The sequence below is a fragment of the Euprymna scolopes genome, chromosome 15 (genome assembly GCF_053919585.1).
Source record: "Euprymna scolopes isolate OS-2025 chromosome 15, ASM5391958v1, whole genome shotgun sequence".
Taxonomy (NCBI): Eukaryota; Metazoa; Mollusca; class Cephalopoda; order Sepiida; family Sepiolidae; genus Euprymna; species Euprymna scolopes.
This window is the reverse complement of record NC_136496.1, coordinates 20,570,740-20,597,272: the sequence shown is the minus strand read 5'-3', so window position 1 is coordinate 20,597,272 and position 26,533 is coordinate 20,570,740. Positions and strand designations below refer to the sequence as shown.

The following is a 26,533-nucleotide window of genomic DNA, read 5'->3' as shown; positions in this document are numbered from 1 at the left end:
AATAAACTGAACTATTGTTAAAAGATGAAAACCGTATTCTGAAAGAATTGAAATAAGATATGATCCACACTAGACTGCAGAGTTGATAAAGTTTAAGTAAGAAAAATGTAATTCTAATACTATATTTTTTTCTGTTTGTCAAACATATACGACATTATCACGTTTAGCCCCTTGTTCACGATAGGTCAGTAAAGTAAAAAGCCATTTGTCAAACATATACGACATTATAACGTTTAGCCACATATTCACGGTAGATCAAAACGCCGTTTGTCAAACGTATACATTATCACGTTTGGCCCGTTGTTCACGGTAGATCAGTAAAGTAAAACGCCGTTTGTCAAACATATACGGCATTATCACGATTTGCCCTTTGCTCACGGTAGATCAGTAAAGTAAAATGCCGTTTGTCAAACATATACGACATTATAACGTTTAGCCCTTTGTTCACGGTATATCAGTAAAGTTAAACGCCGTTTGTCAAACATATAGGACATTATCATGTTTAGCCTTTGTTCACGGTAGATCAGTAAAGTAAAACGCCGTTTGTCAAACATATAGGACATTATCACGTTAAGCCACTTGTTCACGGAAGATCAGTAAAGTAAAATGCCGTTTGTCAAACATATACGACATTATCACGTTTAGACCTTTGTCCACGGTAGATCAGTAAAGTAAACCGCCGTTTGTCAAACATATACGACCTTATCACGTTTAGTCCCTTGTTCACGGTAGATCAGCAAAGTAAAACGCCGCTTGTCAAACATATACGACATTATCACGTTTAGCCACTTGTTCACGGAAGATCAGTAAAGTAAAACGCCGTTTGTCAAACATATACGATATTATGACATTTAGCTCTTTGTTCACGGTAGATCAGTAAAGTAAAACGCCACTAGTCAAACATATACGACATCATCACGTTTAGCCCTTTGTTCACGCTAGATCAGTGAAATGAAACGCCGTTTGTCAAACATATACGACATTATCACGTTTAGCCACTTGTTCACGATAGATCACCAAAATGAAGCGCCCTGTGCCTGGTTAATACAAGATCAGTGACAATTTGAAAATATCGCACGGTGTATAACATCTTATATAAAATTCATAACGGTCCCGAATTACATGGATATCAAAGTAAGGAGTGATGAGGAAGTTGTGTTTTGCATTTATTGTACCTATTTACTATGCCTCCCCACGGGACAGAGTTAGACACCAGGGTCGTTTTTTAACGTGGAGAAAAGGTACAAAAATAAAAATTGTCTCAGTCGTGAAGGATTTCTCCTCAACTGAAAGAGAACAAGAAATTGAAGTGCAGCATCTGAAGAACAGATGGTATTTATTTGCTCCCCCACCGAGCAAATTAGGCACAAGGCCAATTTTTAATGTGAGGAGTGAAGGGAGGGGGAAGGGAAAAAGGGGACCAGCTCCCGAGAGGTGGGAAATGGGAGCTGGTTAAAGGTCAGGCATGTGGGGTTGCCCCCACATCTGGTCTTTGCTAGTCATAGCTAGTCATAGCTTGCAGTATCTGCCGGAGCAGATGGTATTTATTTGCTCCCCCACCGAGAAAATTATACACAAGGCCGATTTTTAAAGTGAGGAGTGAAGGGGAAATGGGGACCAACTCCCCGGGGAGTAGGGGAGCTGGATAGTGACAATTGGTATGAAGGGTTGCCCCTATATTGACCAAAGTCTTATATGTGGAGTTGCCCCCACATATGGTCTTTGCTTGCAGTATCTGCCGGAACAGATGGTATTTATTTGCTCCCCCACCGAGCAAATTAGGCACAAGGCCGATTTTTAATGTGAGGAGTGAAGGGAGGGGGAAGGGAAAAAGGGGACCAGTTCCCGAGAGGTGGGAAATGGGAGCTGGTTAAAGGTCAGGCATGTGAGGTTGCCCCCACATCTGGTCTTTGCTAGTCATAGCTTGCAGCATCTGCCGGAACAGATACTACACTTTGATCTTGTCCCGAAGGCCAAGGAAAGTTATTGTAGGGAGCTGCAGATGTTCGCCTACCTCCAGCGATTAGTATTCCCAAATCGTCACCAATTTCTCATTGTTCAGGATCAGCGTTGCTATCGTTCGGTGATCTAATGAGAACCGATGTGTAAACATGATAGTGTCGTATGTTTTACTATATCTTTACATCAGTTCTTAGAACAGACGTACTAACGGTAACAAAGTAGATCAGTAAAGAAGTCTGAAACATATACTGTAAACGCATTCTAATATGAAAAAGCTGGAGCTACTCACATTCCTTGGTGTCCTGATTACAGTCTGGTTCTTGGAAGCGCTCACAATGGAAGTGCAGCAATTTCTCTTTGAACTGCAAATATTCCAGCTTGTTACAGAAATCCCTGTTGATTTTCACCTTCAGCATTTCATCTGAGGCACGGACCTCAATGTCGTAGTGTTTCATCGGTTCCGCGTGGGGTGTCTGTTTCACGGGTGCAGCTGTTGTTGTGCTTGCCTTCTTGACGTCTTTCATGATAGCACCGAGCTTGGGGACAACAGGCTTGTTATCTGCTTAAGTAGTGAAAAAATACGAAAGAAAAAATAATCAACAAAATTATTTAAAAATTTTCTGCTTAAAAAACAAGTTATTTATTGCCGGTCGTTTCAACACGAAGCCACGGACACATTTCGAAAGGTAACAGAATATGGTGGCATTCCTGTTTTTCTCTCTTGGGTCAATTATTAATTTTTTAGTCTACAGCTTTAGTAGTAGAAAACAATACGAAAGAAAAACTAATAATTTAAATTTTTTTGCTTAATAAATATTAATAAATACCGATTGCTATATAATATGGCGGGAGAATAATTTATAATGTAACGTGGTTAAATTTTAACACGGACCATATATTACGTATTAACATCTCGAAATCAACCAACGAAAAAGAAATTCGACACAGGGTTCGTTTCTGCTGAAAAGAAAAGGTATTTGTTGCCGGTCGTTTCAACATGAAGGAACGAAGACGTATTTTTCAAGCCAACAGAAGATGGTGGCATTCCCACTTTCCTGATTAATGAATACTGAGCAAAAGGTTCAGAGGATTAACAAGTCCTAGATCTTGGTAAGAATTCCTTTCACCCGACACCAGATTTTGCCTCTCTTTCATCCCCCGCCTTCCTCTGATGCCGATGTCTTTATAGTCATTTATTTCTGTGACATTACGCTCGCCCACGGCTTGATTATGTACATGCGCTTCGTTACAACTAGAGTTTTTATAAAATAAGTAAAAAGTAAGCGTGTTCGTTTTACTTTCCAAATAGCAGATGGAACGTGACCAAATAAAGAAAACTATTAGAAAAAATATAAATATCTGCTACTGAATATATATACGACTGGAAGTTTCTTCCTGTTGGTAATTTTCTCTTTATATATTTGTATATTTTCAATTCGCTATGATTATTAGCATTTATCCTGTGAAACACAATACCATAAAGCTTCTTTCCGGCTAGTTAAAAAAAAATGATCGTTTCCTTTTGGGTTTGGCCTTTACTCCTGATCTGTAATTAAACATGTACATCAAATGTGTTGTCAAGGTCGCTGTAAAAATGGTGGGATTATTTTTCCGCTCAAATAGATGTCAGACTGCCGATGCAATTCAGTGCCTCTGTAAAAGCCAAGTACGTTCAAGGATACAATACTATTGCCACATCTGAGCCCAGTGAGGGATGCTATTTACCATTCCTTGCAACCTCTTTCCTACAGAAGAGAGGTTGCGAACCTATCTCCGCTTTTTTTTTTATTTTTATGGCAAAGTGCTCGTCTAAGCTCCGGTCTATGGTCCCACTCGCTAAACTTCCACGAAATAAAACACTCATTTAGCTGGAATCACCATCAATAGTCTCCCTCAGTTCTTATATGTACCTGAACCTAAACGTAGATTCCATGAACAAATCTTTCTTAGAACTGCACTGCACAATGGAACTCTTTTGCGTTTGACGGCTTTCTAGCTGATTACAATATGGTCGTCTTCAAGTCCAACTTAAGCAAATTATTGATGAGCGGTGTTCTTTAGTAATCCAATTTGCCAAATTTACACTAATAACGATTACTATATAGCCTCATTGATTACTGTACACCCATTAATCCTTATCCTCGAAGTGGTGACTCCCTTGGAAGATAAATAACCAAATTCTGCGCAATTTCCACCAGAATCTATCATCGCAGTGCAGTATCACTGGTAAGTTGACACCCAGTAACTCTTTTCTTCGAGTCACATTCATTTCAAATTGGTATTTTTGATATTTAAAATGGACTTAAAATAAGTAGGAAAGTGACAACACGACCATGTAACGTAGGAAAATATCTTCAGGGAAGCAGTTTTGTTGCAATGACCGTGATGAATTACCCCCTTTTTAAACTATTTAATAGCACTTCATGTAATAATTTGCTATGCGAATTAACTTAATGCTGTGGAGTACAAATCACCCCTATTTGAGAACTAAGTGAAATCAACCAGTCCTATGAATACCACTGGTTTCAGAAACTAAATGGAGACATTTATACTATGTTTAACCGCATGCTACGAGCACGTTCCTCTCATACCACTTTAGTGGCGACTGTATTCTTTATGATAAATACATATTATATTTTATACACTTTACAACACTTAATTAATAATGATCAAAATAAATGGTTATGATCTTGTTGCGTAGCAGGGGCTCTTATTGGGGTTCATATTACGAATGACTTTGATGATAATGATGACACTTCTTAGGGGAAATTTATAACAGACTGGTATGATTCTTTTTAACCCATAGAGAGGAGAGGCTGATATGTTGCACAATTCTTAAAACAGAGGAGGGGGTTACAATGTTCGTTACAAGATGATAATAAACACATTTACCTTTTCTGTTGTAACTGAATGACGATACGAGACAACACTTACAAAACATAATGGCAATTTCTTTATTCGTCTGATCGACCGGTCGATTACGTCAAGAATTCCACTTGTATCTACATGGTTAATCTTCTACCCTTCGCCTCCAAGGGGAATCTCTTTCACAACTGACTATGTCATCGCTTCCGGTCAACTAAACGACTGACTCTCTCTCTCTGGTTGACTTATAAAAATCCGAACCCATAGTATTCTATATGGAGAAATTTCTTTTGTCTATGACGTCAGAAGTGTGTTTTCAAACGTGACTAATTTCACGTGGCTTTACATATGTTTGTCGAACACACTTTAGACAAACAAAAGAATCCTCAATTCTAATTTAACCTATTTCAAACAATAGAATTTAATTTGCATTGATTATTCTTTTACTGACATATTTAATATTCAGATATCTAAAAGAATTAACAATAGACTTAATTTCTAACGTTCAATTTCTTAACTTTACCTACAGGATTCGATTCTAGGCTTATCCTTATCTCATTTTCACTTATCTAGTATTCCTATTTACATGGAAAAGGGCTGTCCCCTTTTCCATGTAAAAATCTGTGTACATTGAAACTAATTATTATGTAGATTTAATTAATAAAAAAATAATAATCAACGTAGTAATTTGTTTAGACTTTGAAAGTTGCATTTTTTTGGTTATCTGTCTTTTTTTACACTTTAGAGTCACTATTTAATCTAACGGTTTTATATGTTCGACTAGTACCAGTACTTCATGTGTTATTATTATTATTATTATTATTATTATTATTATTATTATTGTTATTATTATTATTGTTGTTATTATTATTATTATTATTATTGTTATTATTATTATTGTTATTATTATTATTATTATTATTGTTATTATTATTATTATTATTATTATTATTATTATTGTTATTATTATTATTATTATTATTGTTATTATTATTATTGTTGTTATTATTATTATTATTATTATTATTATTATTGTTATTATTATTATTGTTATTATTATTATTATTATTATAATTATTATTATTATTATTATTATTATTATTATTATTATTATTATAGTTAGTTGTAGTAGGTTGTAGTTGGTACACTAGGAGTAGTATCAAATCGTCTGGAAGGACAATTGAAAACATTACAAATCTCCGATGCTTCAGGTGGCCTTCAAACCTCTGCAATTGTAGGTACCACCAACATCCTTAGGAAAACCCTTGATCTTTGATGCTCCTGGTTTGGAGCTGGGAGTGAGAGAAATCCTCTGGAAATGCATTCCATCCCTTTCCAGAGAGACGTTGATAAACTAAATTATTATTATTATTATTATTATTATTATTATTATTATTATTATTATTATTATTATTATTATTATTATTATCTATATATTAATACATTAGCGTGTGTGTTCTTTTGTGTGTCACGCTCTCCGGCAAATTTGATTGGTTGACATTTTATTCTGGAATAGACATTTTATTCTGGAATAGACATTTAATTTCGGAATATTTTTACGAACGCACAAGGTTATAATCGATTAGCGTGTTCTCAGTGCTATATCTGTTTTTAATTCTATAAAATTTAGAATTTTATCTTTCAAAAGTTGTTAAGAAATCATTGATTTTAAGTTATTCCGTAATAAAATATCTCTAACACATCTCTGGGTCGGCGGGGACAAATAATTGAGCAATTATTGGTTTTGTTTGTTTTTGTTCATTTTTTAATTTTTGTATTTATTCATTGAGAAAGAGAGAAAGAGAGAGAGAGAGAAAGAGAGAGAGCCAAAGAGCGAGAGAGCGAGAGAGAATGAGAGAGAGAGAGCGGGAGAGAATGAGTGAGAGAGAAAGAGCGAGAGAGCGAGAGAGAATGAGAGAGAGAGAGCGAGAGAGCGGGAGAGAATGAGTGAGAGAGAGCGAGAGAGCGAGAGAGAATGAGCGAGAGAGAGAGCGAGAGAGCGAGAGAGATTGAGCGAGAGAGATAGAGAGAGAGCGCGCGCGCGCGCGAGAGAGAGAGAGCGGCTGATATTTTGTTAATATATTATTATTACTCCTACTACGATTTTTTGTCCCCACTGGCCGAGAGATTTGTTATCGTTTTTTATTACGGAATAACGTAAAATCAATAACAAATCTCTTGGCCGGTGGGGACACAAAATTGATCAGTTATTTGTTTTTTTGTTTTTTTATTGTTTATTTTTTACATTTTTTATTGAGAGAGAGAAAGAGAGAGAGAGAGAGAGAGAGAGAGAGAGAACGGCTGATGTTTACGGTAATATATTATTTCTCCTACTACAACGTTTTGAAACCTCAACTTTCATGCAAATCCTTTACCTTACAAACTAAAAAAGCAACATATTATTAGCGAAACGAAACCTGTTTTTGTGCATAAAATATTTTCATAAAAACATTAACTCTCGCTCTCTCTCTCTCTCTCTCTCTCTCTCTCTCTCTATATATATATATATATATATATATATATAAAATATATATGGCGATTAAGCTACACTGAATATTCGGCGTTTCATCCACTCTAGGACTCCTCAGGCTTATGCGCGAATTCTGTGGTTGTTTATCGCTTTTATATGCTCCTCTTCTATTAAGATTTTAGTTAGCCAATCGGCTTACACAAAATCTTCAATAAAATACCTTTAAGTTATCCTACAGAGATGATAATTAAAGCACATAATAAGAATATAATAAATAAAAACAATGTAAACAACAACAAAATAAACAATAAAAAAGCAAACACCATGACAAAAATAAAACTAACACTAGAAGAAATAATAATAATAATAATAATAATAATAATAATAATAATAATAATAATAATAATAATAATAATAATAATAATAATAATAAACCAACCCCGGACAAGAACAAACATACTATAAATAAAAATACTAATAACGAAATACTAATAACGAACAAGATAAATGCAACTGTAGACACCGCACACTTTGCCCAGTTGTATATAAATGTCTAACCAAAAGCGTAGTTTATCAGGCACCAATATTTGCGAAAGAAAACCCGAATAACAAGAAATATTACGTAGGCATGACTTCCTTAGATTTCAAAACCCGATACTATGACCATCAAAGTACATTCAACAATAAAAAACACCGTATAAAAACAACACTAGCGAATAAATACTGGAAACTCAAAGGAAGCGGACATTCGCCGGTAGTCGAATGGAAAATAATAAGACAAGCTACCACGTGTAGACACATAGACGACCAATGTAGGTTATGCCTCATGAAAAATTTGCTATCCTGTACTTTAAAGAACGCCAACATCTATTAAACTGTAGAAGAGAAATAGCAAATAACTGTGTTCACAAAATAAAATTTTACTCTAGGATAGCGATACAAAATAGTTTTTAAACTAACAAAAACAATAGAAAATAAACAAATAAATAAATTAAATAAACATGAATATACATAAACGATCACACATATATGTATATATATATGTGCATATATGTATGCACACACACACACACACACACACACATATATATATATAAATATATATAAACTAACAACAAAAAAAACACTAACCTAGTTTTAAAACAGATCCTTTGTCCGATAAAATGCATGCACATTGGCTGATAGGAAGGGGCGCAGTGGATACTAGAAAGCTGATTGGCTAACTAAAATCCTCAACAGAAGAGGACCATATAAAAACGAAAAACAACCACAGAATTCGCACATAAGCCTGACGAATTCTAGAGTGGATGAAACGCCGAATATTCAGTGTAGCTTAATCGCCATATATATTTTATAAATTACTAACTAGCTCTACCTACGTATTGAGCACTTTTAAAGTAAATACTAAAAGTTTACGCATAAATCTATACTTTCGTATATTTTATGTGAGTAAATTAAGTAGTTATATATATATATATTAACTGACAGTTCCTTTTTCAAAATAAATTATTTTTTTTACAACATTGTTTTAACTAAAATAATTTCATGAAAAACTGTGTTTGATACATGAAATATTTTAATCTATATATTAATACGATAGCGTGTGTGTTATTTTCTGTATCGCATTTATTTTTTTTCCTTCCGAGTGTCTGTTGTTTAATTGTTATGCCTTTCCATTTCTTGTAAAAAATAATTTTACCAAGAATTCTTCATCAGTTTTGATTTCGGTTTCGATTATAGCTGTAGGAACAAAAGTTATATATACATACATTCTTTTTTCTTCATAAGTTTTGGTTTCGGTTTCGATTCAAGCTGATGCACCCAAGCCATATGGATATATTTTTATTTTTGAAATCACAGGTTTATAATATACTAGCGGGGGTACCTGGCGTTGCCCGAGTGTTTGTTTCCGGGACGGGGGGGAGTTTTAAAAAATGTTATGGTAGGTAAGTAGGAAGGATCAAACCCAGGTCATGAGTAAAAGTAGGAAAATAAAGTGTGAAAAAAAAACCATCTGCAACGTTAACAGTTCGGCCACCAAGAAAAGTCCATTCCAGTTGTTTAGGAAAAAAACAAACAAACAAAAAACACTACGGTAGGTCGGCGCGAGCGTGAAAATATAATGTGAATTGTCCAGCACGCTAACCACTACGCCACAGAGCACTGCAGCTTAGTTTAATGATTTTAAATAACTTCACATGAAAGAACTACGAAGCCAAACCGGTGTTCTCTTCTCAACTGTTCCTTGTGAACGATCCCCAAACGGTGTTAAGTGGTGGCAGGGGGAGGAGGAATTTATTAGAGATAAAATATTTTACCACTTCCATTGATCTTAACCGATTTTGGCCGTGACTTCTCAGCAGAAAAAGTATAGAAATCTAAGAAATTCGAGGAATTTGAGAAATAATAAGCCTATAACACACCTCAGATATTGTTCTGCCGTTTTGGCATATTATATTTGCATGAAATATCTTGATTTTAAATCCTATTAAGGTTAAAATCAGACGTGGAAAAATGAGTTCATTTTATTTATATAGAGATAAGAATGGATCGAAAATTGACTCTTATAGTAATATATACGAAATCTGCACAAATTAAAATATCATATTTAAGCTTATTTTACGACCAGGCTATGCCGGGCGTCTCTGCTAGCTTAGATATATACTTTTGCAGTTTTAACAAAAGAACTACAATGATATCAAAGTGTCTCCATTTAAGCTGAACATCCACAAAAGTGCCAACATCAATATATTGCATATGAAAGAGTCCACTGTGGAATTTCCACCGGTCCCGCTAGTTATTATTATTATTATTATTATTATTATTATTATTATTATTATTATTATTATTTATAACGCTTGTTGCTTCGGCCGTTATCATCATATTTATTAACATACTTTAAAATAAAATGGAATATTCTAAATCTCACTGTTATTATACTGAACTCGCCTATGAAAATGGAATATTGCAAGCCAGTGTCTGATAGGTACAGATCATAATACTCATAAGATTTTATTTCATCTCCTGAAGTCTCTTGTAGATACAGATCACAATACTTATGATTTATTTATCGCCAGCCCGTGTATGGTGGGTACAGATCAGAATAATCATAAGCTATTTATCTCCAGCCAGAGTATGGTGGGAATAATTTAGAATTCTCATGAGTTATTTATCGCCAGCTAGTGTCTGGTGGGCACAGATCAAAATAATGATGAGTTATTTATCACCGGCTATTTATTATTATTATTATTATTATTATTATTATTATTATTATTAAAACTTACTTGAGATTTTTTGAAGACAAACTCCTTTCGTATCGACCTTGATGTGTTTTTCGATCGTACAAGCGACGCGGTGCAGTTCACAGTGGCTTGGGTAGAGGATTCCATCAGATCCGCAAACTGGTTTGTTGAGACCAAGGCAATAATCCTCAGCGGCACATTCGCATGTTGAATTCTTGCAAACGCGCCCACTTCGGCAGTCCAAGTCATCTTCACAGTGATCGACTGCAAAGAAATGGAAACAAAAAAGCATTAACGAAAATCTCTGAGAAAAAAAACACACAGAAAATATATTCAGATTTCTAAAATCCCAATTTAAATTTTTTTTTAAATAATGAAAGACAGAAGTAAGGAAATCAAATGATCTTCTATCCATGTAAAATAGATCGAATTAGGTTTATCGTTGAGAATTTGGGGTCACAGGTTTAAAGATATAAATTGGTATAAAAAGCATTGTGGAATGTGAACAGGTTCCGCTGTATTTGTAGTAGTAAGCAGAGACAGGTTTACTAATTCGACGATGTATACCCTCACAGAGTCTACAATTGACCGCACACTGTGAGATTACAGACTATTTTGAAAATAGTCTGAATAAGATGGTTGGCAGTTTGATTAAGGCAGTAGATTATAATTTATGTGGCTATACAGATTCTTACAAAAGAATGTTCAACAGAACGAACTATTAAATATTTGAGGAAATTAATTTGGATTAACAAAAAGGGGTGGGAAAGCACCTTAACTAAACTGATATTCTTAAACAATGAATACACATTCCATAACAAACGTTTTTTTTTTATATTATTCAATTGGAATTCATTATTGAAACGAGTATTATTTATTAATTTAATTTATTATATACTATCATCCTCATCTTATTTAGATGTTGTTTCACGACATTTCGGCGATCTATTTCTCTGGCATTCGTCAGGTGGTAACCGCGACGGGATAGGAACTCTGAATCTCCTAACAGTATCCTCAGCAATTATTGCCTTCCGTAGTTATTGTCGCCTCACGTTTTTAGCCAAGTAAGCTTCTCACCGGCTTTGGGTAGAATTGAAACCGCTATCTACAGACAATTCTCACAAGGAACCGTAGAGATTCAACGTCTCTATCAACTGCGCGAGGAGCCTCAAATGGCAATCAAGGTTAAATTTTCTGGTCTTATAAATTCATGTTTATTTATTATCTAATCTTTCATGGTTATGTCTGTACCGAATGGTATACATTACTTAATTGGAAATCATGACTGATATAAGTATTATTTATTAATTTTATTTATTGCGGACTATTATCCTAATCTTTTCTTAGTTGTTTCACGACGTTTCGGCCAACTATTCCTTTGGCCTTCGTCAGGTGGTAAAATGAGGGGGATAATAGTTCGCAATAAATAAATTAATAAATAATACTCATTTCAATAATGAATTCCAATTAAAAATAATATATATATATACTATTCGGTACGGACCTGACCATGGAAGATCAGATAATAAATAAACATGATTTCATAAGACCAGAAAATTCAACCATGATCGCCCTTCATGGCCCGTGGCGCAGTTGATAGACACACAATATCTGCGGTTCAAGGTGAGAATTGTCTGAAGATAGCGGTTTCAACCATACCCAAAGCCGGCCAGAGGCTTACTTGGCCAAAAACGTGGTGAGACAACAACAACTACGGAAGGCAATAATTGCAGTGGATGCAGTCAGGAGATTCAGACTTCCTATCACGTCGCGGTTACCACCTGACGAATGCCAGAGAAATAGATCGTTGAAACGTCGTGAAACAACTAAATAAGATGAGGATAATAGTTCTCAATCAATTAAATTAATAAATAATACTCATAGTAATTGTCTGTATTTTTGAGATGAGTTGTTTTCATTGATTGAGATTGTCGGACTGACTTCCTCATCTTGGTTGTTATTGTCACAACGTTTCGGCCGTTTTGCCCTCCGGCCTTCGTCAGGTGAACGGTTTGTTAGGAGTCTCGAACCCAACCCTTTATTATTATTATTACGGGGGTACCGTGTTCGGACTCCAGCTAGGCTTTGGGACATAGTTGATGATTCTCTGTTTTTCAATGTTACTTTTTTACTGCCTTCGTTCAGGATTGAACTCAGACTCCTAACAAACCGTTCACCTGACGAAGGCCGGAGGGCAAAACGGCCGAAACGTTGTGACAATAACAACCAAGATGAGGAAGTCAGTCCGACAATCTCAATCAATAATACTCATCTCAATAATGAATTCCAATTTAATAATATAAAAAAAAAAAAACAGTTGTTCTGGAAGGTGTATTCCTTGTTTAAGAATATCAGTTTAGTTGAGATGCTTTCTCACCTCTTTTTTTGTTAATCCAAATTAACTTCCTCCAATATTTTAGAGTTCCTTCTGTTGAACATTCTTTTGTAATAATCTGTATAGCCACATAAATTATAATCTACTGCCTTAATCAAACTGCCAAACATCTTATTCAGAATATTTTCAAAATAGTCTGTAATCTCACAGTGTGCGGTCAATTGTAGACTCTGTGAGGTATACATCGTCGAATTAGTAAACCTGTCTCTGCTTACTACTACAAATACAGCGGAACCTGTTAACATTCTACAATGCTTTTTATCCCGTTCATATCCCGTCGCGATTACCACCTGACGAAGGTCAGAGGAATAGTTAGCTGAAACGTCATGAAACAGCTAAGAAAAGATGAGGTAATAGTCCGCAATAAATAAAAATTAATAAACCGTTTCTTTATTTGGACATCACATAAGAAGTATTTATGACTTGTATTTGGAATTTTAATATATATTTGATTGAATGCAAGAATTTCCTTTGTTTGGTTTGTCACTACCTTTATAAAAAAAAAAGAAAAGAAAGAAGAGCATGCTTAAAGAAAAGTGTTTTTTCCTTTACTGTGCAAGTTAGAGATAAGCTTCTAAATAATTTCTAACCGCTATTTAAAAAAAAATAACATAATAAAAAAGATTGTGATGAAGAAATGCTATTGAATTTTGTTCTTTTTATACTTCATCTTAAGACAATTAAGACAGCTTCTTTAGTTTGCAACTAAGTCCCCTTCATTTTAAAACTATGGAATCTTTTTTCTGTCGGGATTTGAGATAATTTTCTTATCATTTCTCGAATTAATAGAAATGAACTTCTGTTTATTTGGAGAATAAAAATAAATAACAAAAATAAAATTTCAAAGACTTTATCTTTTTGGTTTGATTTCTTTTCACGCTTTTTTGAATTCTACTGACAATGCGTTGCAAATCTTGTTAAAAGGTCAAAACAAGTTATAAAGCACAAAGTGAGAATATATCATCGATTAATTGGTTTTTATTAAATTTCTTAATTTCACTTTTAAGACGTGGCAACTTAAGTGCCAACAAAATATATTCTAAGAAACCGTATAAATGTATTTTTGAGCATGCATAGAAGATACTAGTTTAGTCGATTTACGCCTGCCAAGTTACATTTTTTCAATTCTGACCCTGTATCAACTATTTCTACAGATTAAACCAAATCAAATTTGTTCTACAGGCCCGAATCTTTTATATATTAAATTTCGAGTCTGTAGATCAAATTGACAAAGAAGTTTAGTAGATATCGTTTCACACACACAGAGACAATGTCACTTACATATGCATATATATATATATATATATATATATATATATATATATATATATATATGGGGGAGTGTAACGTAATAGTTACATTTTTTTACTCTGCCCTACAAATTGTTTGCAGGAAAGTCGCAAAGAAACGGAAAAATGAAAAGAAATTCGACTCATTTTTTTTTATAAAAGGCATTTATTTATGGCACTTTGCAAACTACGCTTGCATCTTGGTTTTACAAGTCTATTCGTTCGCCGTCTGTTTTAAAAATATCTGCCGTGTCCAACACGTCCTTTTTCTTCTCTTACGTCACGTCTGTTTAAGTCCAGTAGCCGCTATTGACACATTTTTCTCGCCGGCACGTGATTCGCCTCGTAGTCACCGCCCACGTTATTCCAAACCTCTCTTTGCTTTTCTTCTTCCTGCACTGTGACGTCAACTTGTTTCACGGCTAGGTCATTTGCATACGTGAACTACCGCTGCTGCTAAATACGTCTCTGTGACTTCGTTACATAGTTTTTGTTCTCCTGTGTCGACATGTCTGCTCGTCCAGTCACTCGCCCGCTTGTGCTTCACTAATCACGTAGTTCCGAATCTCCGTCCCTTTATTGCTTCGCTTCCTTCGCTGTGACGTAAACTCACGCCACGGCTTGGTCATTTGCAAACATCGAGAAGCTCCTGCTGCTACATTACGTGTAAACAACTTCGTTGCATGCTATTAAAATAGTGTTTTATCCGATTTTTAAAACGACTTTTTAGTATTTTTCGTAACCTTATTACCTCTGACTACAGAGTAGAATAAAACCAGCATAAAATGTTGTTTTCTATTAAAGTATTTTAAATAAAAAATCATCTTTTAAATTAAACAGTAATGAAATTCTTTTTCTTGATTTCGCTGGTTCCATTCGTGGGGCAAATGATTTAATTAAACTCATTATTCAAAAAATAAGTTTGTCTTTTTTTTGTATCTTCTAAAGCTCCTTTTGTTCGTCTGCGAGAAACCAAAGCAGCGGGAAACGTTCACATCGAATCTAATTCGTGACTAGAGAAGAAAGAACATACTTGATATTTCTATTTTTCTAACAGATATGCGAACGTATGTCGTTACTTGACATTTATCTGCATGTGCAATTGATTCCCCTCCTCTCTCTTTCTTTCTTTCTTTCTTTCTTTTAAGGTTATTTTCTTTTGCCATTGCATATAACAACTGCACTTGTAAAAGTTAAACATGTTATCGATAAGTCCATAAGGTACATCGGGTCATGTGCAGTAACCGACGCATCACTCACCCTAAGCAAGTGAAACCCACTTTTCTCGAAAACGGAAGTTATATCTGAACATCAAATCCACAAGCTGACTCTAGTTGCATGTAAATCCCGGGCCTTTATTAACCTTATGTAAGGATATAGATAATATTTCTTCAAGATCAAAAACTAGTCAAATATATGTTAGATGGATAAATTCCAACCTAGAAAATAGCCATTCTTCCTCCTTTGTCGAGAGGAGTAAAAGACAAAATAGAGAACAGCGAGAGTTACGAAGCTGCGGAAAATTAACCCAAGGTCCACCTTTTACTATCCTGAAGTGAGATGTCGACGTTTTCCAACATACAGTGCCTGGTATTTATAAATTGTCACCCATCCGGCACTGATCAGGATCAATGTTGCTTTATTCCTGTAATTTAATAAAAACCGGTGTGTCAGCGCGATTATGCCGTATGTGTATCTTATGTGTGACTAGCGAGGGGTACCCGGCGTTGCCTTAATGTGTGTGTGTGGGGGGGGGGTTAAAAAAAAGTAAGTATGAGGATCGAACCAGAACCGTTGAGACAAAGTTGTAAATTAAAGTGTGAAAAAGAAGTGCGATGTTAACCATTGCCCCAGCGCGAGATGCTAACGGAAACACGTTTGAATTTATTTAATTAGTTGGATTTAGCAGGTGCCCGTTTTAATGAGTTAATGAGGTCAAGTTTTGACTGCGGGATAGTATTCATTTACTGCTGAACGCTTTTTTTTTTTTTTTTTTTTTTCCCGAAGATGCTATAGGAAAAAGACTAACCCACATGCGGCGAGCGAGAAATATTGAATAATTATCTTCTCGAAATCGAGCAAATTAAATAGACAGGCGAGCTTCATTGTAAAGTGTGAGATATTACGATTTGTATATGATATAAAAAGTTTTAAAAAGTTGTGAACCAAGCGACCGCTTCTCTGAAAGAAGCCTTTTGTAGACACACAGAAAAAGCGAACACACGTACATACATTTTCGCTTTTATATTTATAGATTATAATCGAGGAATTTGGAGAGACAGGTCACAGCTAAAATATTCTGTGGTCTATTTTGAGTGAAAATATTTGTCACTAGTAGGTTCTGGATATGGTCTTAATGTACATCCAATAATGAAATCCTAATCCGGTGAATGTGAAATCACGTTTTAGTCACCAGGATTCTAACATGGAGTGAAACTATCTCCATATATGAGTAAAATCGAAATCATTATTTACAAAGTATTTGTTTTAAAATATATACGCGCATTAAAGAAATTTTCAGCAGAAAATAACCCAACAAGAAACCCGCAGTTCATGGGAAGGCGCTAATGAAAGAAGAAACTGTGTTACTTTAAGGTATGAAAACAAGGAATTAATCTGAACCACTAGACCAAAAAAGCTGGAACAAGAAAAGCAAGGAATCAATCAGACAATTCTGCAGAACACAAACCATCATCTATATATTAACACAATAGTGTGTGTGCTATTTTCTGCGTCATGCTTACATCCGGATCGTTTAATTGTTATATCCTTCCATTTCTTGTAATAAATAATTTTACTAAGAATGCTTTATTTTAAGTTTTGGTTTCGGTTTCGATTATAGCTAATGCCACTCCAATAATCTATTTTTAAAAATTATTTTATCAATAATTCTTCATAAGTCTTGGTTTCGGTTTCGATTTTAGTTCATGGTACCTTAGTAATCTATTTTTTTATAAATAATTTTATCAAGAATACTTCATAAGTTTTGGTTTCGGTTTCGATTATAACTGAAGGAACAAAATTGATACACACACACGCACACACACACACACACACACACACACACACATATATATATATATATATATATATATATATATATATATTAGATATATATTCATAAGTTGGGATTCGGTTTCGATTTAAGTTGATGAACCCAAGTCATATAGATATATTTTCTTTTTTTTGAAATCGCAACTATATAATATATAAAAATCGATAGAATATTAACTCTGCAATAATATATACGAAATGTGAAAGAATTAAAATATCATATTTAAGCGTATTTTACGACCGGACTACGCCGAGCGTCCCTGCAAACTTTGATAAATACTTTTGCAGTGTTAACAAAATAGCTTCAATATCAGAGCGTCTCCATTCACGCTAAATATCTACAGAATTCCAACATTACTATATTACATATGGATGTGTCCGCTAGTACTATTTATGGAAATAATAAGTATAGCAACATATACGTTTCTCCACTTTATTATTAACCTGGGGTTTGTATTACTGTACACATAGATTCGAAAAAGTTGTCAAAAAACAAATATATAACAAATAAATGTTATTAAAAGCAAGCTAAGTTACTTTTCTACCAAACTGGATATATTTTTCGTGTTTTTATTCAATGTAACATGTTTATTCAGCTCGAAAACAATACAGTGTTTACCGATGTATTGGAAAATTAAAGATGGCGTCGGACTCTCTTTTTAACACGGTAAGTTTGGGAAAAAGTGTTATAAATAAAAAACTGGATAAAATACTGTTAAAAACTCGCTTAATATATGTTACCGTGAATTAGGTTGACATATATTCGGCGGGTTTTTAATAGTATTTCGTCTAGTTTTTTTTATTTATAACGCCTTTTCCTAAACTTACCGTGTTAAAGAGAGAGTCAGACGCCATCTTTAATTTTCCAATACGTCGGTAAACACTGTATGGTTTTCGAGCTGAATAAACATGTTACATTGAGTAAAAACACGAAATATATATCTAGTTTGGTAGAAAAGTAACTTAGCTTTCCTTTGATAACATTTATTTGTTATATATTTGTTTTTTGACAACTTTTTCGAATCTATGTGCACAGTAATACAAACCCTTAACCTGCAATTGGGATTGAGATTCGCAAGTTTAATATGTTAACAGCACTCGATACCTTGTCTGATACGAGATTCGTAGAGATATATAAAAGTCTCAAACGTGAGAAAATCGACCCAAATAAATACATTTGTGTGTCTATGAAATTTTTATTTCAAGTTATCTCGAGTAAAAAGTCTATTTACCACAATGGGCGAACGACTGTCTGTTAGAGAAGCTCTTTTTATTGTCTCCTATTATTATTTTTTAATCGCAATAATATGATAGTCTTTTGAAGAAGCAAACAGAGGAATGGTTCTAATTGAATGGCATTCAGAATAGATTTGATCAGAAAGAAAGACTAAGAAGTTTCAAGGACGATTTCTCCTTAAGAGCAAAACCACACACAATAATCTCAAAAAAAGCAAAGGGAGATAATCACGATAGAAAGACATGAGTGTTAAGAGAATTAAACCAAAATAGTCAAAGAGATAAGTTAGTATTTTTACTCTACGGCCGTTTAGTTGTAACGTGACCGGTACGCTCGGACCGTATTCGTTACAATGCAAGCGTTTCTCGGATCCCTACGTCGTCAAGCAACGTCGAAAAGAGATAAAACAAACAAGAATAAATTGATCTGGCTCTGTATTTTTTTTTTTTAAACACGATTCGTTTATTACCGTTTTATTTCTTTATTCCCGTCTCGACACCAGCTAAAATGTCTCTCTCTGCCACAGCGGGACCACACGTCCATTTCACTTGGTAGGTTTTTCTTTCTGTTCCACTACACACCAGTCGTAGAAAACCATTTTTAGCTTCAACATTCAAACGTCCATCTGTTCAACTGAACTTTTCTTCTCCAAACCACGCGGTGCCCTTTTTTCCCCGTCGCGTCATAATATGCATATGTGCGTTTTTCGACTTCTGTTGCTAATATCTTCGCAAGCCAGCTATCTTACAGCTTCTGCTGATATTTTTCAACGCGCTCTGTTACACAGTGAAGAACTCACTCACCCTTGTAAATGGTTCTGTACTTCATGTTCCCATATTCATTATGTAAGAATATCAAACGCTATAACAAATAAGTAACACTAAACATGGTTACCGAACAGGAGTGACGTCAATGAAAAATTAATTATGACTAGAGAGCAGAAAATACACTCTTCTGTTTCCCTGCTTTCCAATTGACTTCAATATGGTCGCCTTCAAGTCCAATGTAAACAAGTTCTTGATGAGCCTTCCTCTTAAGTAATCGAATTTATCAAATAATTTATCAAATAATTTATCACTAATAACGATTACAACAATATTGTCCCATTGACTACCGTACACTCATTAACTTTTATACTCATATTTAAACACTAAAAAGGCAGGATCAAGTGCTTCTAGCAGCTCCTATCCAGATGTCGCAATAGTGCTCCATCCTAAGACGTACTTGGCTCTTATTTAAATACTTATAATTTATATGCCTTTGTAAAACAAAGAAAAGAAAAAAAGAAACAGTGAAGAAGAATAGCCAGACTTAATCTATAATATAAATCTAACCTGTTTGTACGTATGTTTGTATATCCGTCTAAAACTTTCGACAGAGGTGAAGGATTTTCACTAGATCGATATCATTTTGAAGTTCTACCCTTTGGACGACAAATATCGAAAAATTGGCCCGAAGCAGTAATTCCTTCACCCTCAACTGGGTACATTTCTACAGGGAGAGGTCGATTTTTGCCGATATTTTCGAAAGGCATTCCCCCTTTTCGATTAGCTAACCTTAATTTAAACCTACGTAACTTCCGGTTTTGCGATAGGCGAAAAAGCAAAGACGTCACGTTTTTTTCACGTTCTATTCCTCCTTCGCGGTATGGGTTCGAACCTGTCTGCCTACTACCACTTTTTGGTTTTTGCTCAACTACTCCAACTACTCGGGCAACCCCGGGCACCCAGACAAGTCAGCAATAAAACTTCTCTCTCTTTTTTAGTTTTATTACGAGACGAGGCAGCTATATTCTAAAAGACTTATTCCTTCTCTTGTGTGAATGATATTGTGACCAGGAAGACTCGTAATGTGTAATCTTCAAGAAAAGTTTAAAGAAAACTAAAGAGAATAATAAAATGTATGCATTATTGAATTCATCTATTAGATTGTATAGGCATGCTTTCACTACGATCAACAGAGGACACCACATCATAAAGACACGTATTTACAAAAAAAGGAACACGCGTTGGCCACATTTGTCCGCGGTGTTTCATACGACATCTTGGAACACAATCACCGAAGATTAATCCAATGTAATAGTTTCTCATTTTACATGAGTACATTTGAAACACAAAAAATCATTGCGTCTCGTTTTTGGAAAACTATATTAAAAAAAAAGCTACACTTTATAACTCATAAAAAAACGGAAAAGGCTTAACTTGTCTATTTAGAATAGAGACTTTATGCATAATTGATAGTTGAATATGGTTAAATGTGTGTTCGGTATTTAGCCCTCTCCCTCTGCAAGAACTTAGACACGGGGTCGGAAGATGGGATTGAGAAGGCAGCGCCTCAGAAATAGGGGCACTTTGATCTGCAAAAATGTGCCTGGTCTGTCCCGTCGGCATTCTTTAGTGAAGGCGCCTCAGGCGATTAGACGGTCCTTGATTTGACCTTAAACTATATCCAGTGGTGAGGCCCCAGCATGCGGGTTTTGGGGAAGTGTGGAGCCACCCTTTAATTGCCATTGCTCCCAGGTCCACTCTGACCTGGAGTGGTAGTACCTGTTAGGGTCCCAACTATGGGTTAAATAGAAACAGACTTGAAAACAACAAATATATTCTATTAATATTTTTTTCTTCAAAATCTTTGGATTCGACATTAAATAACCTTAAAAGGGTTGATATGCTGTAAAACAAAAACAACCAACCAACCATCAGGCGATTAGCCATAAACTAACTCCTTCTTAAAGAGAAAAGGCTAAGCCTGGGAGGGTGGACTTCCTAGAATTGCACAGAACTAAACTCCCACTGCAAATTAAACAGAAATCAGATTATTACAGGTATGGTTTGTTGATTTGGGCGGGGAGCAAGGATAAAAATTCATAGCTGGAAACCAGAAAATGTGCGTTCATTTTTGCATTAAATACTGATTCTTATTGATCTCTTTTAAAAACTTACTGTGCACTGAACGGACACTATAATAATTAGTTAGCTGCATATTATTATAAAAATTGTCCATACAAAATTTAAACCAGATCGGCACAGCAGCTTCCGAGAAAAAGTGAGAGGAATGTGGTATTGTAGTGACTAATACCTTTTAATCGCTATAATCCTTAATTGTGCATTGAACAGGCACCGTGATACTTAATTTGCTGAACCCTATCATGACATATGTCCATGCACTATTTCAGCCAGATCGGCACAGTAGTTTTTCGGCAGGAAATATGTGAGGTTCGAAGCTTTTATACTTCAACTTCCGTATATCTTCAAATAATAACACACTATTTTAAGTTTGATAATTTTGAAGTGGAAACTGGATTTTTTTTTTGTTTTGGACTATGCAGAATATGATTAAGTTCTGCAAAGCAAAAGGAAAAGGGCAATAACATTAATGTTTGGTGCATTTTAAGTCAGGAAGTCCTTAGGAAAAGAGTGGTGATTGGGGGGTCATAAAAAGGTGGCTGTTGTTTTTGGTTTTGGTTTTGCAGAACATTATTAAGTTTTGCAAATAGATAAACAAAACCAAGAAACAAAAAAAAAACAAACATTTAATGTAATTTGTAACAGGAAGCCAATATTTTCAGCCAGCCTGATCAGGTAGTACCAATTACTTGACATAGAGTTTTATCAGTTTTATGTCAATTATCTATGTAAAATGGGTTCTATATTCAAATTATAGATCGCATGTTTTAAATAATGTGTTCTGATATGATCTTAAGTGAATGTGTCTTTTTTTTTTAGATCTTTTTAATTGGAAATCTTAAACGTTATTTTGTTTTTACTTTAATCGAGATCGGAAGTCAGATAATTTGTTTTTCATATTCTTTTCATGATAAATTTGTTGGCTTCCTTGCAATATCGAACTAGGAAGTTCATGAAAATCAATTAATCTGAACTAGTTCGAAGTTCAAGATCATTCCAATTAAATATGAGAAATAGAATTTGAATTCGTTTGATAATTAACCTTATTCTTGGTGTTTATAATCTCTGGTATTAGGTTGGTGTAAAAATAACGTCGAGATTATTTTTGCACCAACCTAATATATCAAACACGTTTTTTTTGTTTGTTTTATTTTATAAACGAGTCACTACTTATCAAAGCCTGGAGGCCACTCGAGAATAAGGGTTTATTGGTGTATGGTGGTCAATAGGACCATATCGTAGTAATCGTTTAAAATTGGATTACTTAGGGGAACGACTCATCAAGAACATGTTTACATTGGACTTGAAGACGACCATATAGTAGTCAGCAGGGAAACGGAACAGTTTCACAGTTGTGCAGTTCTAAGAAAAAAAAACTTTGTTTAGAGAATCTACGTTTGGGTTTAGGTACAGATAAAAGGTGGAGGAAGTTATTCATAGTAGTTTCAGTTAGACAAGTCTTTTTTTTTTGTGAAAGTTTGGCAAAGAGGAACCGTAGATTAAAGCTGCTACGAACACTTGTCATGAAAATAACGATAAAACGGAGAAGGCTCGAAACGAATATTCCGTGATAAAAAGGTTACAGGGAAGAGAAAAGGACATTCCCTTCGAGGCTACGGAGTCAATTTTTTTTTTTAACTATGTCAAGGCAGGATAAGTAACTTCTAGCAGCTCCTGCCCAGATGTGGCAATAGTAATCCATCCTAGGGCGTACTTGGTTCTTATTTATTATAAGGTTCTACGTAATAGTAATAAAACTACTACTACTACTACTACTAATAATAATAATAATAATAATAACAGCAACAATAATAATATACTGGCCGGATAGCTGAAAAAGATATAGAAGGGGGGCAAGTCAAGATAATACCAATAATAGCTGAAGAACTAAAACCAAACCCGGAAAACTTTGAAAAAATAATGAGTGGTGGGATTTTGCTGCTTGTCGGATTTGTCGAGGGTATTTATGTCGAGGAGGGGGTACAAGGCTTGTAATTTGTCACAGCATCCACCGTTCAAATACTTGTAGAACAGGCAGAGGGGTGCAACATTTCGTCGGTGCGACGGAGTTTGAAGCCGAGATGCCAGTTCAGGACCTCTCAGGTTGGCGACTCTCTTTTTTACCCTGTCTAGAACCGAGAGACAAGTAGCAGACGCACCAGCCCAAATATGACAACAATACATACATACATTGGCGAATTGTGACCTTGTAAAGGTACAGGATACTTTCAGATGAAAGGTAGAGAAAGACCACCTTCCTCGCAGCGGACCTGACAATTCTCTCAACGTATCAACTCATACGCCCTGTGGACGTTAAGCCGAGGAAGATGAAAGAAGTACTTTCAAGTAATGTATCTTTAGCGAAAGTTATTGGTGGCTGAGAAGGTTTTTTTTTTGTAATTATTAAAAGAAACAAGCTTAGTCTTGGCAGTATTTAATGTAACCATCCATTTTTGTCCCCCTTCTACTGCAGATTAGAGGTATTCCTTTAGTATTGCTGCCATTTCCTTTGATATGTGTTCATTCGTATTCCCCTCGTGCCTATTATAGAGCGTGGTCTCATCCATTCCAGAAACAATTATATCAGGGAGGTTATTCACGAATATTAGGAATAATAAACGTCCAAGGATAGACACCTAAGGTCGATCGCATTTATGTGTGTTTAAACTCGTACATCATCTAGTGGTATTAAATGTTCCCCCGATCAATATGTGCATGCAGAGTGTACATACGTTTGTATATACATGTGACAACCATTTATATAACGCATACATTTACGTGTGTTCGTCTAATCTAGTTTTTCTATCGTTCGTTGAATTGATGTGTGTATAACACTTACGACAGTTCTAACAGTCTTTTCTATTAAACATAATTTTATATGTAAATATTTATTTCACTATGATAACGTTCTTTTTTGACAAATATTATAACGATCGTGATAAAGATCGACTAGCACATCTTTCAGCATATCTAACTACCCAATTTATTGACCCTTTATCTAACATATCCAATTTATTAACATTTAACGTAACCAATTTGTAAACCCTTTATCTAACATGTCACGTTTATAAACCCTTTCTCTAACATACCCAATCTATAAACCTTTTATCTAACTACCCAATTAATTAACCCTTTATCTAACATACCCAATTTATTTACCCTTTATCTAACATACCCAATTTATTTACCCTTTATCTAACATATCCAATTTATTAACATTTTATCTAACATAACCAATTTATAAACCCTTTATCTAACATATCCCATTTGTAAACTCTTCATATAGCATACCCATTTTATTAACCCTTTATCTAAAATACTCAATTTATAAACCTTTTACCTAACATACTCAATTTATAACCCCTTTATCTTACATATCCAATTTATTAACTCTTTATCTAACATATAAAATTTATTAACCCTTTATCTAAAATACCCAATTTATAAACCTTTTACAGAACATACTCAGTTTATAAATCCTTTATCTAACATAGAAAATTTATTAACCGTTTATCTAACATACCTAATTCATAAACCCTTTCTCGTTGCGTTTAGACTTAGATAAGCGGTTCCCACTTTGTAAAAAGAAAAGTATCTGAGACGAAGAGAAGGAAAAAGTCGACCAAGTCGAGGCATGCCTAGTAAAAGCGAACACAGAACGTGTGTGTTGCTGCATTTATGCTTTAGCCTAGCCGTTTCTTATTTTCTCGTCTCGACTACCGGTACTAGGTAGCAGTGTTAATTAACTGGACGCTTCTTAGAAATATTCTTTCTTGTTGCTAAGCATAAAAGACCGAATGGAAGATTCCGTAACTGATGGCAGCATTTAAATGCACTTGCTTGTCATTCAACTCGTAATTCCTAGCGTCAATTACCAGCCAGTTCTTCACTCACTTTTTCTATAATGAACTTGTGTCTTGAGAAAATAAAAAAAACGCCTTAATGCAGTCTCTTACACGATTGACCAGTCGAATCCAAACGGCCAATTGAGACTGTCACTGACATTGTGTGTGTGTGTTTTTTGTGATTAACCCGGCGTAATTGTCGTGAATAAATAGTCGCTTGACAGAGAGCGACCGTGTTGATTTGGCCATAGATAAAGTTTCCTGGAGAAGACAGCCGTAGAAGAATGGAAAAGGTAAAACTAAGAGACATATATCAAATAAGATGAATTAAAAATAAAGACTTGAAAGGTTAAAAAATATGTCATGCCGTTTTTCTTTATTTCAGTTGATTTTATATGATGATAAACAGGTTCCAAGCAAAAACGGAGGTGGCATAATTTTTCCGTATTGTTTGCTTAGTTCATGACATATCAACCGTTATTTAATATCGAACCACAATACCTATATTCTAGACCATGTATTAATTGTTACAAGTTTATCTATTTCACTCTATATCAACTAGTTTCTAATGCGATATCCATCTCATATTTAAAATCTATATATTAATTTGCTTGTCCGTACGGTGTCACGTCATCATCATCGCAAACATTAATTAATGAAGCGCGTCATCATCATCGCAAACATTAATTAATGTGAATTATCTCCCTTTATTGTTCAATCTTTATCAGTCAAAAATCAGTAACCCCTTTTATTTCCCAAAAGTTCCCGAACCAAAAAAAAATAATAATAACTGTCTATTTATGGTTCCGGATTATTTTAAAGGCAATTATGCATAGAAGGTATCGTTCCAGTTTAAATAGTATAGTATTTTACTTAGATTTTTAACGATGTCTTCTGTTTATTATTGTTGTGTAATATGGAACGCTTATTCTATTTTATTCAGTAATAAATATATTTTTTACATTTAACGTCACGAGTTCGTTTTTTTTTTTTACTGTGTCACTTTATGTTTTTTTTATTTACTTTTTATTTACACAACAAAAAATATGTTTAGAAATACATGTTACAAAAGTCAAGAATGACTTTATTAAATAAATCACCAAAGTCACCATTCGCAAATACACAGAGTCAAAACATATTTTACGTCTTGTTCTGTTTTGTTTTTGTTTTATGGCATATCAATCCTTTTTCGTGTTATTTAATGCCGAATCGAGTAATTTTGTAACATTTATACAGCTTCACGTTGTTTACATAGTTATTACTTATGT

General features: G+C 34.5%; 1 protein-coding gene across 2 annotated transcripts in view; it reads right to left on the bottom strand.

The window, feature by feature from the left end:
* The window catches only part of LOC145293743 (follistatin-related protein 5-like), a 622,029-nt gene that overhangs the window by 150,354 nt on the left and 445,142 nt on the right, over positions 1–26,533 (bottom strand). The window contains exons 4-5 of one of the 2 annotated variants that reach the window (XM_080140217.1): positions 10,582–10,803; positions 2,252–2,524 (exon numbers count right to left, since the gene is read on the bottom strand). In XM_080140217.1, the coding sequence (XP_079996343.1) occupies positions 2,252–2,524; positions 10,582–10,803 (495 nt within the window). The remainder of the gene's footprint in view (positions 1–2,251; positions 2,525–10,581; positions 10,804–26,533) is intronic. The other variant, XM_080140218.1, reaches the window with a different exon arrangement.